We start from the raw sequence: 12,717 nt of genomic DNA, 5'->3' as shown, positions 1-12,717 counted from the left end.
AAATCCCAACTTATACAACCACTTACATAATATTCCCCTCTCCCAACCTTCTTAAAAAGATTGCTCCAATATGCACAGTCTGACGGGCCTTTTTGACTTATGGTATATAATAATCCTCAACTTAGAGCTAGCATACCAACTCAAAAGCCTTATATTTTAGTATTAGTCAGTTATTATCTCAGTATATTACAACACACAGCACTTAAGATATCTCACAAGCCCCACAGTACCTAATCTGAATTCTAAGTCTCTAAACCTGTTTGTAATAGAAACAGCTCCCAGCCCCTAACACTCACCGTTAAAATAAGCAAGAGGCATTATAAATTGCAAAAATAATACCAGGATGACGGTAGTTTCATCTAGGTTACAGCTGAGAGAGTTCTGCACATAAACGTTGCCTTTAATGTTTCAGCAGGTTTCAGCCATGCCAACAGGAGCTCAAGACAGCACTCTGGAACAGCGACCGTTCCAGGCACTGCACTCATTGCTCATTCCTGCATTTTTTGCTGAGCTGGCTTTCAATCTTATCAAACAATGTTGATTCAGACAAGTATGCAACATTAGAGACTTGTCTCCATCTCTAATGCAGGCTCAAGAATTTTATTTGCAAAAGTCAGAAAGCTTTCAGCATATATTAACTATAACAAGCTTCCCCTAAAATACCTTGGCTTCTCAAAGGAGATTTCCATGTGGGGCCAGAGCTTGGGACTGCCCAGCAGCACTGCTGTAGAGATGAGAACTTTTCCACAGACAGCACTAAGCGACCAGGGTCATCACTTCTAGCTGCTGCCATAAAGGAAGTTATAGCTGAAAATCCTATCAGCTCACTTGCTCACTGTTTATGGGGAGCAACGGGGCTTGACTCATGTAATCACTAGATAGGATAAACAGAGGCTGAGGAAGGAAACAATGAAGATGCACATTTCCCATCACAAATATCCATCTACTTACTAAAACAGAGCAAGTTTCCTCCCAGCATCCAGTAGCTGAGTGAACGCTGTGGTTGGCTTCAGTTTCCAGAAACCTAACCAACCAGTTGGGAAGCTGCCCCTCACCAAAACAAAGGAAGGCTTCCTCCAACTGCTGCAAGGAGCAGCAATTCTCCAAGGCTCAAACTCGTTTCAGTTCAAGGTTAGTCTGTTTAGTCTAGAGTTAATTCTGCCCACTTAGGAGATTGTTTTGAAATAGAGATGCAAGGGACAGACAATTGAACTAACCCGCAGGGAAAAAACATCAAGCTAAAAAAGGGACTGTGTAAGCCAAAAGCAAGAACATAAAAGCATTAGGTTGGTAAAACAGCACTTCAGATTTTCACTAGCTTTGTCTAATAAATTCGTGGTGTATTGTGGGTAGCTTCCAAGCTTTCTCACTTTATTCAGAGTACATACTATTGTATTCCCATTTATAAGTGAAACCCCCAAAACGGTATTTCACTTACCCTAGTGACAAACCCTATTTTTGACAGTGTCATATTTCAGTTTGATGAGCAGTGTTAAATACAGTACAAACAGCTTGCAACTTCTATTTTCATTGGCAGAAGCATACCTTTGGAAAGAAACTTTGCAGAGTGCGGTGAAAAAGGTATGGCTCTCCCTAGATAACCTTCTCTTCCAAGGATTAACGTATTTTTAGGCAATGCAGCCACCCAATCTTAAAAAATGCAGCCTGATGTATGACACTATCATCACCAATTAAAAGATCGGAAGCTAAACTACCTTAAAGTACAGCCGTGATGCCCCAAACATACGCCTATGTGGTACCCGAATACTTCATTCGAGAGTTTTCATGCCACTGGACGTTGTGTTATAGCCTCACATTTGAAGGCACAAGCTAGCTTTTACCTTTCGGTGATTAAGAAACTTCTCCTAGAAGCTGTTGCCATATGAGCATTCTGTGTGGGTAATGACTGTTGGATCTACCTCGGTTATCCTGTAAAGCACACGCAGGCTGCTTCAGCCACCACTGCAGTTCCAACCCTTTGCTCCATGCCCTCTAGCAGTGACGTCCTAGCTAGAAAACACACCAATCCACATGGGAATCCTCTCTTCCTTCCCCTCAGTCTCCCGGATTTTGTTCTAGTGTAGCACCTCGATGATTCTTCCAACAGTCTCCAGCCTGCTGTGATTAGGGAGAGTGGTCTGTAATGCATTACCCCCGGCTGTGTTTTTGAACTGTCCAAAAATTCTGCTGACTTCTGCTTTGTTAGGACTGCATACAATGTTTGGAAGTGATTAAAGGGCCAAATTTGCTGAGCAGCAACCAAAAATTGACCAGCCTTGGTTTGACATGGATGCCGCCTTACAAAGCTCTGAAGTGCAACTAGACATGCCTGCAGTTTTACAGCTCTGGCTCAGAAGCAGGAATAACTCAAACTGGGACCGCCAGAGAGGTTACAGCCTCCTCTATCTAACCCAGAATCACTCCGCTGAGTACCTGACTTTTCATAAAGCAGCTTCTGGATAACCACAGGTGCCTGGCACCTGAAAATAAGTCAAAAGCAACTGCCAAGCTGCTTGAAGAGTACTGTAAATGACAGAAACTCAGGAGTTATTTCATGAGCAACTCACTTCTCCATGGAACAGGCAAAAGGGAAGCAGCGGATAAATCAAAGGGCAGAAAAAGGCTAAACAATATTTTCTGTTGTGAGCCAGTCCTTAAAGACAAACAAGCATTGCCTATTACATTTGGAGATGCCTTCCCAACTAGAAGCATCAGAATTTTTTTCCTTTAGGACTCAATTTTCATAAAAGTTTACTCTTTGGTTCTGTCTGTCGCTCAGGAGGAAGAGAGCATTCCATGCCCACTTCCCAACATCTGCAAACACTAAAGAAGTTCAACTGCAACCAATAGTTTGTTTCACCTACTGGTACCAGTTTTCTTGATGATTTCTAAATGTTCACTCACATTTAACTACCATCTTCCTTTCCACTCTGCTTTAGACACAAAACCATTGCCAAAAATACCCTATATTCAATGAATTAAGTTAGTCACTGAAAATACGGGATTGATGTTCACCCAGAAGCATTTTGCAGGCACTGAGGTAAAGATACACGTATAACCAGAGCCACAATACAGATAACAGGCACTGGCCTGTGGTGTAGTTTTATGCTGCACCTGATGCCTCCGAAGAGGAGGTCGGCGCAAGCTGGAGGCTCAGAAACACCGCTTGTAATTTAAAAGGTTATTTTCAAAATACAGCTTCATAGCTATAAATAGCAAAGACAGCTTCTTGCCCAGCAAGTACACAACAGTTCTTAGTCATAGCGGCCCAGAAGCTAGAGAAAGTGTAATTTCACCTTTGTTGAATGCCACGCAACATTTGGGGCCACTGTGCACTTTAAACAAACTAACCCAATTTGTACGATTGGTCTTAGGTTTTGTAGAAGCAGATGCAAACTCTGACAAATTAAGTCAATTGACTTTGTTAACCCTTCCATTACCTAAAAAGACATTTGCTTGTACAGAGCAACTCTCACTTAATATTAAGTTCTTTAACTAAAGCAAAAAATTTTTACTCCATCTTTCCTTCAACAAAGCAAACTCTTTGTTGTAGGATTTCCTTCCTCACCGCATGGCCATTTGGTTTTACAAGTATTAAACGAGAGCAGACAGTCACTACCATCTGCCCTATCTCTCATAATGTTGTGTTTCTCATACTAAGAGAAGTTATTAAAAAAATCCTCACGTGTGCTACATTCATTTCATTTGTCAACCAGCACTCTGGGGACCCTCAACCTAACTGGACCTCAGCTGCTACTTTAGCATAGACAGTATCATTCCCCAAGTAATATGAAAACAAACATATTTTGGACACGTTAGTGATAAGGAACTCATAACAACCTCTTCAACCACAATAATAAACATTTTCATCTGATACAGATTTATAGACTCGAGATGCACATGTACAACAAAACCTCTAACAAATCAGTGTTCGCTCCATTTGAGTGTGTAAGAACATCTCGGCACTCTTTGGTGTTGTCCGAGATATGCAGATGAGAAAATGTTAATACATCAACGGGACTTTCAAACAAAGCTTTTATTAAATTCAAAGTAAGGTGAACCTTCCTTCCTGTAAAGTTTCTGAAGAAACACTTCGTGTAAGAGTCTTGCTTGTACAGCTAGCATCTGCTTGACTACTCATCTAAAAGCTCTTCCAAGGATCAAGCCTTAGGTGTTACTGTTCAGTACGTTACCCGATACTTAGGTCCTAAGACACAATTCTTTACGTATACAGAATTATATTTGCAGCCTGCTTGTCAATATATGGCTTGTCATATATTCAAGAAGTTTGACCTTGCAGAGATAATCGCCCGTTGTCTGATGAGTCTAATGCACTTCACGATACGCTTTTGGCCAAGTGTCACATTACATACATCAGCAAGATACCCGGATGCTTCTGAAGAGATCATAATCAATCCTGGCTGGAAAGCCCTCATGAAGTCATCCCAACTCTACCATACTTCTATCCACCTTAGATTCACCCTTCTTGCTTGTCAAAATGCTTTCAATAACCAGCTCTTCAGTAACTGTCTCTTACTAGTGTCTAGACAACTTCTTATTTATCTGATAATAAATATATACATGCTGTATTGCAGATTACTTCAGCAGCGTAACTTATTTACTAGTGCTATACCAAAAAAAAAAACCCCCAAAAAAGCTGAGCCGTTACAAAGTTCGCTGCTTTGCCAACTGAAGTCTTATTCAACCTGATGGTCCCTAAGCTCCTATGTTCTTTGCTTCATAACTTATTTTTGGAACTCCAGAACAAAATGAATAAATATCACTGCCCCTTGTTCACTGACAGCCACGCACAAGCGAGCTTATGAACTGAGCTTTTAAATGCCCCAAATGCTTCAGTTCAATAATACTCGCCTAGCAAAGAAGAAAACCTAATCAACTCAATTACTGTCCTGCTATTTGTGCTATTAAAGCATTATTCTTTACAAACACATTATTTCCAGATGTTATTCCTGGACTGTGCTTCTTTTCCCGGTCCTGTCGCTACACTACATGCTTAATCTACGAGATCTTCAGCTAAGAAAATTTTCTTCCTGAGGCTGGCCCAGATTCAAATCAGATTTGTTTCACTGACCAGATGCAACAATCTGGGATGCTGATTTCACATGCCCTGCTAAATTCTGAGTCAGTCTTAGATAGCAACAGGTTTCCCAATATTAAAGGGTAGGAATTTCACATGCTCCCTTACATTCCTCTTCATTTACACCATGACAGCAAAAGCTACAGATGAAACACAGCACATGTTTCTAGACAGGCAAGGCTTCACCACTCTGAAGCTAACTTCTGCAACCACTTTTGTATGATCTCCAGCACATTTGGATGAATATTAGTAGAATCTACGTCGCTTATCTGAGATGCGGGCACTCTCTGGTCTCTGCAAAGGTTGCCAAAGAGCAGTCTGGGGAGTTTCAAGGCAACTCCGATATAACACAAGCACAGAAGCTGATGAGACACTTCTGACCTTGCACAGAACCGCACCCCCCACGGGAAATTTCCCTAGCACTGCTGCTATTTCAGCAGACCCCAAGCACAAAGTCAGAAGTTTTCCAAAATCAATACATTGGCCACCTAGCCAGGCTGGCAGCTCTGCCAGCCCAACGCTTTATTTTGCTAATTAAGCTACTTAATATCCCTGTGAGAACTGGGTACATCAAGCTGCTCGACTGGAATACGCTACCACGCTCCCCTCCAGACTAGGTCTCTGCTTCAGACACACGCTAAATATGCAGGATGAGGCTCAGATCAAAGCTTTCTGTCCTCGCTTTGTTTATAAACAACCCACTGCCGGTGCTGCAGGTACCGCTCGGCCCTCCCCCTCCGCCGGCAGCAGGGGAAGCGCCTGAAGCCCTCGCCCCCCCCCTGCTCCAGGGCTGAGGAGGCGAGGGCTGAGCGACCCACGGCCTGTGTCCCCCTCCCGGCTGCGGGTGCCTCGGTGCGGGGCGCGGGGGAAGCCTCGCCCGGCGGCAGGCGCAGGGAAGGGACCGCCGGGCCGCCCCCCGCGCCCGGGCCCAGCTCCCCGCCCCCGCCGAGCCCGGGCTCCCGGTACCTGGTGCAGGGCTGTCAGCCCGTCCACGTTGGTGGTGTTGATGCGGGCGCCGCGGCCCAGCAGGCGCTTCACCTCCTCGGTGTCCCCGCTGGAGCAGGCGGCCAGGAAGACGGCGCCCTCCTCGAAGCGGACGCGGGACCCCCCGGCGCCGCGATGCCGGCCGCGGCCGCCCCCCGCCGCCACCGGCTCCTGCTCCGTCAGAGAGCCCTTCCAGCGCCGCAGCTGCTCGGCCCGCCGCAGCCGCGCCGACTCGGCCCGCTTCCCGCCCAGGTGCTCCGGCTCCGACATCGCCGCCGCCGCACTGAGGCGCAGGGAGCGCGCCGCGCCTCAGCCGGGAGCGGGGCGCAGCGCCCCCGCCGCCATCTTCGCTACGCCCCCGCCGCCGCCGGCGCCGCCGCCGCCGCGCCCGCGCCGCCCGCGCCCCGCGGCATCCCGGGACATGTAGTTCCCGCGGGCGGCGCCGCACCTGCCCGCGGGGCGGACACGGCTCCCAGCGGCCCCCGCGCCCGCCGCACCTGGGCGCGACCCGGACTACAGCTCCCAGCGGCCCCCGCGCGCGGGGCGGCCCCGCCCGGCAGCCATCGCAGCGCCCTGCCCGCCGCGCCGCCTCCGCTCCCGGCGCCGCGGTCCGGCGCCGCGCCGACCGACCGGGGCTGCTGTGTGTGGTGTGAGGAGGGCCGGGGCAGCCCGCGGTGCCCGTGCGGGGGCCTGTGGGGAAGGGGGAGGGTGAGGAGAAACGGCTGGCACAGAAAAGAGCCCCGTCTGTCAGGGAAACCAGGCCGGAGCTGGCGGGTCCAGCTGCCCCTCCCGCCCGCGCCGTGGCCAGTGAGGCGGCCAGGAGGTCGCTGAGCTTCCAGAGAGGCGGTTTCCAGTTTTTCCCGTAGGTAGCCCAGAGCCTGGCCGTCCCCCGGCGAAGGCGGGTGCTGCGGGGCGAGGAGCGGCGGTCTGCCAGGGCGCAGCGACAGCGTCGCCGCAGCCGCCAGGCCCAGCGGGTCTCTGTCCTGCGGGCAGGGGCCCGCGTACGGCCCGCGGCCGAGGGCGGCCTGCAGGCCCGCAGGCTGCTCCCTCCCAGCTCTACCTGCTGTCGCCAACCAAGCTGTGAACGTTTTCGGGTGAGATGTTTGGGTTGGCTTCATTGCGCCTTCTCTGAGCCCCCTCTCGTGGCTGGAGCGTCCTGCTCGCAGCACCCTGCGGTGCCTGCCTGGCTCTGCTTTGTGAAGGTGCTGAGGATCGGTCTCTCCTGGCAGGCAGCTGAGCACGGTTTTCATTCTGGCTGCCCCTTCAGGTTATTTTGCGGTATCAAGCTGCCAAACGGAGGATTTACCTCAAATTGTTCATTAGAGGAATTGCAGAATGAGCACGCTGCTAAATGATCAGTGACAAATCCCCCAGACCAGATGGCATTTGCTCATTAGTCTTTTAAAAAAAACCCAACAGTTTTCAACAGACTTCCAGGGAAAACCGCAGGAACTACAGTGCAGTTTACCTGATATCCCCAGCATGCAAATTATTAGGAACCACTCTAATGAACAGTTAGGGGCCACATTAAGGGCTATTAAATATTCATAGAAATGCCAGATCATGGTTCATTAGCAGTCTAAAACCACAAAAGTGTAGTTAGGAATTACTAGTATAGAAATGGTTCAGAGAAGAGCAACAAGGAAAAGAGCTTCACACAACACACAGTTCAGTATGGAGCTCCTGACAGCAGGGCGGTAAGGATGTACAGTAAAGATGTAAGGAAGTACAGGGCTGTTGAGGCGGGTTTAAAAGCAACAGGACAAATTAACGGCAGTAAATCAATCGAGAGTCATAAATACAAAGTTGCTGTCCTTGGTTGAGAAAGGCCTTTGGCTGCAGGTTGCTGAAGGCTGGGATCCCTCAGCACACGCTCCTGGCGCCTGCAAGAGACGGGGTGCGTGCTGGGTCACATTCAGCATGACCAGCTATCGCCTTCCCATGCTTTATATTGCATTCTTCCCAGCGGGACTGGTGATTCATGATGATGAGCATGCTGGGTCCATGCTGGACCAGGCCTGGAGCTCCTTAACTTTGCATCTATTGCTTCAAGAATTTAATTACTTTTGGCTGCATGCCAGGCTGACGTGAGCCTTAGCTCTGCACAGAGTGAGGGACACAGCCATGTTAGCGGTCCTGTAAGTGCCTTCCCTATCTGCAACGTGGTAACGGGGCGGGAGGCCATCCTGTTTCCCCCCGCCGCTGACAAGACCACCCCATGCTCCTATGAAAACTGCCTGATTGACACTATCAGCCATTTACATTTTTAAAACATGCCTTTTATTTTCCTGACAGGAATTTTACCCAGGCATATTTGGAGCATTTTCTGCATTTATCTAGGATTCCTGGACATCTGACTAAGCTTCTGGATGCCGAGAAGTCCTGCACAGCCACATCGCATGAGAACTGGCTGTAAATTACACAAACAGTGCTCCCAAAACTTCTGGCATACGTACCGTTGCTTCTGGGATGCAAAGCTGCTTTGCACGTGCACAGGTTTGCATGTGTCCCCAGCCTGTGGCACTCCATCTTGCACGCTGGTGGGTCAGCACAGTGCCTTCCTGGAAACGTCCGCCGTCACGTGTGCTTTCTGCAAACTGCCTCCACTCTGTAGCAATCGCAGCCAGAAGGATGGCAGCCTTATTGCAGATCTGATTTCTCTTGAAAATGGAATATATCCTCAGACAAAAAAAAACTTGGCTGGAAGAGGAGACTGTTATCTGTGACTACGAACCTCTTGCTGCCCTTCCATCATCTCAGACGCCCCAGATCCCTGACATGCGTGACTACAGTCCCATGTCTGCTTTCCTATGAGCTATTCTTTCAAATTCAGTCCAGCTCTGGCCTTCCTCCTATTTTAGCTGAGAGTTTCTGAACAAAAATTCGTTATTCCAGGTCTGCTCCCAGGATGATCAACATGAGAACGCATGGCTCGGCAATGCATCTCCTGTATCTTGAGCAAAAACTGTGTCTGTGAGCTCCCGGCGGCTAATATCTTTAAGAACCAGTCTCTCTCTGAACTTCCTTTAACTGCCCTATTACAAATAACTGCTTTATTTATAACATAACATCACTTTCTGGAATGGTCTAGAGTTGTTCTTCTTTCTCACCCCTGCCAGCAGCCTGAAGTTAAAAAAAAAAAATTCCTTGGTTCCTTTATGTTCACTCAAAATAATTGTACACCACCAGCCGTGAGAGCCGTGGTAGATCCATGCAGGAATCAGACAGCTTGTGAACCCCCCTCTCTTTGAAGTGTTTGGTTGCCCTGACATTATCCTGTGAATACTACTGCTTTTGTTTCAAGCTCATAACAGCATTTTTTATGCCTTGATGGTTTTTGGTCACTCCTTTTGGCACCTCTGGTCCCAATCCACTGACCCAGGACACTGCTCGACTTAATCCTCTGGTGTGACCGTTCCCAAGTGCCCAGCCGTGGGAGACCCTGCCACGTTTAAACCGCACCCCTGTGCATATCGCGCTGTGTGAAGCCGAGCAGGCGCTCAAGTCTTTTTGGAAATAAAACTGGAGCGGGTAAAATTCCCAGTTAGAGACTGCACGCTGCCCTGGCTCAGAAAGCTGGGAGACCTGCGGAGAGGAGCGAGTCTCGCAGCCTTTCCCACTCCCACGTCCCGCTGCCAGTGCAACACTAGATGGCGTGGGGACCCACGGCAGGGGCCCAGCTCCGGGCGCAGCTCAGCCTCCGTCCCCGCGGAACGGAGGAGTCCGCTGTCCTGGTTTCAGCTGGGAGAGAGTTCATTTTCTTCCTAGAAGCTGGTATAGTGCTGTGATTTGGATTTAGTATGAGAATAATGCGATGACACACTGATGGTTTGGCTGTTGCTAAGCAGTGCTTATACTGGTCAAGGACTTTTCAGCTTCCCCTGCTCTGCCAGGCGCACAAGAAGCTGGGAGGGGGCACAGCCAGGACAGCTGACCCCAGCTGGCCAAAGGGCTATTCCAGACCATATGGCATCATGCTCAGTATAGAAACCGGGGGAGTTGGCCGGGGGGCGCAGTGATTGCTGCTCCGGGACGGGCTGGGCATCGGTCAGTGGGTGATGAGCAGTTGCATTGTGCATCACTTGTTTTGTACATTCTTTTATCATTATTGTTATTATTGTTGTTGTTGTTGCTGTTATTTTCTCTTGCTCTGCTGTCCTATTAATCTGTCTTTATGTCAACCCACAGGTTTTACTTTTTTTTTTCCGATTCTCTCCCCCATCCCACTGGGGGTAGGGGGAAGGGTGAGCGAGCAGCTGTGTGGTGCTTAGTTGCCGACTGGGGTTAAACCACAACATCCCTGAAGTGAAAACTTCTGGTCTCCTGCATCCCCTGGGGCTGCTGGATACTGTTGGGTAGATGGGGAGGCTGCAGCAAGCGAAAGGGGAAGGACAGCCAAAGCCAGCCCCAAGAGAGGCACGGCTGCTGGCTGGGGAAGACATTGGGAGGTGAGATGTGACCAGCTCCCAGAAAGGGTACAGTGTCCCTCTGTCAGGTGGCAAGGCATCCCGCCGTCCGTGCTGGGGAGGGGACAGGCCTGGACTGCACTCACTCTCTGCGGATGGGGTTAGGTACTTCACATTCCTGATCTACTCCTCCAGCCCCCTCCTGAGAAATGAGCCTCAGAGCAAAGACCAGAGCTGGGGTTTGCAGCAGTGGACCCTGAATTTTGGGATGCAGGGAGCCTTTCTGAAGCTGACAGCCAGCTTTTAATACACCCACTCCACCTCCTCTGGAGGAAAGAAATAAGGGTATGTGAGCCTCCAAAACCTGACAGCCCCTGCCTCACACCGGTGGGAAGCCAGCTGGAGCAGGCAGGTCTGTCCAAGTCTGCTGGAGGCTGGCATCTGCAGCACCATCTCAAGCACCGTGTTAGACACGTCCTCTGAGTCATCTGGCAGGGGTTTCCCAACCTCCAGGGGAAAGGACGCTCATCCCCGCATGCTGTGGCAACGTCAGCTCTGGGGTATGTCTCTAACTCTCTACAAGGCCTCGGGGAACCCTGTGACCATCATGACCAACTGCAGCGGGTGATGTCAAGGTGCTCATGTCACCGTCCTCTTCACAGCGTGCCAATGTGCATCGTGGCAACTGGTAACGCCCCACTCAGTAATACGGCTGTACCCTGTTAACTGAGACCCATGCATTCCCTTCAGTGGGGCCCTGAATGCCCGGTCACTATGTTCCTAATGCCACCTGTTCCTAATGTCCCCGACTGATGAGGTGACCTGCTGTGCTCCGAGCTGTTGGATGGGCCATGCCCAGCAAGACTGGGTCCTTCAGGTCACCTCTGCTCTGCTTGCCCGTGCTCGGTCAGGGGCTGGGTTCCCCCAGCAAGCGATGGCCACTCATGCACATTGCGCACACCCGGCATGGCAGTGCGGCTCCTCTCCCACTTGCAAGACAAAAGGCATCTTGGTCCTCTGTGACAAAAGCCTTCCCTGCACACAGGACGTGAGCAGCACATTCCCCTCGTGATCCTTGTCCCCTTCCTGTGTTCCAGACCTTGGTTCAGGACCAGGAATTTCTTACTCAGAGTTCAGGGCAAAATTACTGTCGAATCTAATGGCAAAGTTTTCCAGGTCCAAAGGAAGCACCTCCCTGCTGCTGCCCTCCCAGCCCTCCTCCCTTCCTCCCAATTTCAGTAATGCACTCCCAGCAGCCGGAGCAGCCTGGGCTCCTCAGCCATCCTGCAAACAGGCTGCCTGCCCCGGGCGAGCCGCTGTGGCTCGGAAAAGGAGAATGAGTGGGAAGGGTCCCATGAGTCCCAGAGAGCAGTAGACAGCCTCTTCGTGCCAGCTGCCTTTTTTCTTTAATGCCTGCTTACATTTTTCAAGTAGAAGGCGGCCAGCCCAGGCAAGAGAAACTAAATAGGAGCTTTTACTAACTGCATCTTGGCCTAGCTTGACAATCCTGTCTATGGCCACAGCAATTATGAGCACGGATCATCCAGCTTCTCTCCATCCTCACCTTCTACAGGGGCTGGAAGATCCTCATGGAGCACAGATGCCTCAGGGACTCCCGGGGCAGAGGCTCAGGGTGGGAAGCAGCTATAGACACCAGCAAAACTGTTCCCTTCTCCTGGCTTCCCCTCCGGGAGCTCCCTGTGGAGCTGCTCCTGGAAGGGGCTGCCTTTTGCTGGCCTCCAAGTCCAGATGACGGAGCACCGATGGACTGAATCTTCTTCGAATCTTCTAGGACACCAAAAATGCCTACGAAAGGGAAGATCCTTTCTCTGTCTAGTGCCACCTGGTTCCTGTCCCTGTGTGGGGTTTGCTGGGGACCGGGGAGGTTGTCCCGCTCCCCTCCCTGCCCTCCTGTTGCAGCCAGCTTCCGCGGGCAGAGGGGGAGTGCTGCTGGGGGCTGGATCCAGGTGGATGTTTCCCAGGGGGATGGAGAGTGGGAGTTTGTACCCCAGCAAGCTGAGAATCAGGCAGGGACGAGCACACAAGGGAATGCCCAAACGCAAACTGGGACTGCAGAGTCCTGCCGGGGGGTCTGCGCACGCAGCAGCAAACAGCGTCTGACAGACAATTCAGCGCTGGGTCACGCTGCAGGGCTTGCATGTGGACCGCCCTCGGCTTTTCACGGTGGAAACAGCATTACCTGGAGCCGTAGTGTGTTTTTTACAAGGT

The 12,717-nt window shown here is 50.4% G+C and overlaps 1 protein-coding gene across 3 annotated transcripts in view; it reads right to left on the bottom strand.

Annotated features, from left to right (window-relative positions):
- PPP1R12B (protein phosphatase 1 regulatory subunit 12B) overlaps positions 1-6,584 on the bottom strand; it is a 126,580-nt gene extending 119,996 nt beyond the window's left edge. For 2 of the 3 annotated variants that reach the window (XM_072845013.1, XM_072845014.1), the window contains exon 1: positions 6,065-6,576. In XM_072845013.1, coding sequence (XP_072701114.1) covers positions 6,065-6,352 — 288 coding nt within the window. In that variant the 5' untranslated portion in view covers positions 6,353-6,576. Of the gene's footprint in view, positions 1-6,064 lie in introns of all 3 variants that reach the window. The other variant, XR_012039563.1, reaches the window with a different exon arrangement.
- Positions 6,585-12,717: the final 6,133 nt, after the last annotated feature.

Source organism: Ciconia boyciana, chromosome 23, assembly GCF_034638445.1.
Source record: "Ciconia boyciana chromosome 23, ASM3463844v1, whole genome shotgun sequence".
Lineage (NCBI taxonomy): Eukaryota > Metazoa > Chordata > Aves > Ciconiiformes > Ciconiidae > Ciconia > Ciconia boyciana.
Note: the sequence above shows the minus strand (reverse complement) of the source record. Positions and strands in the feature narration are given on the sequence as shown.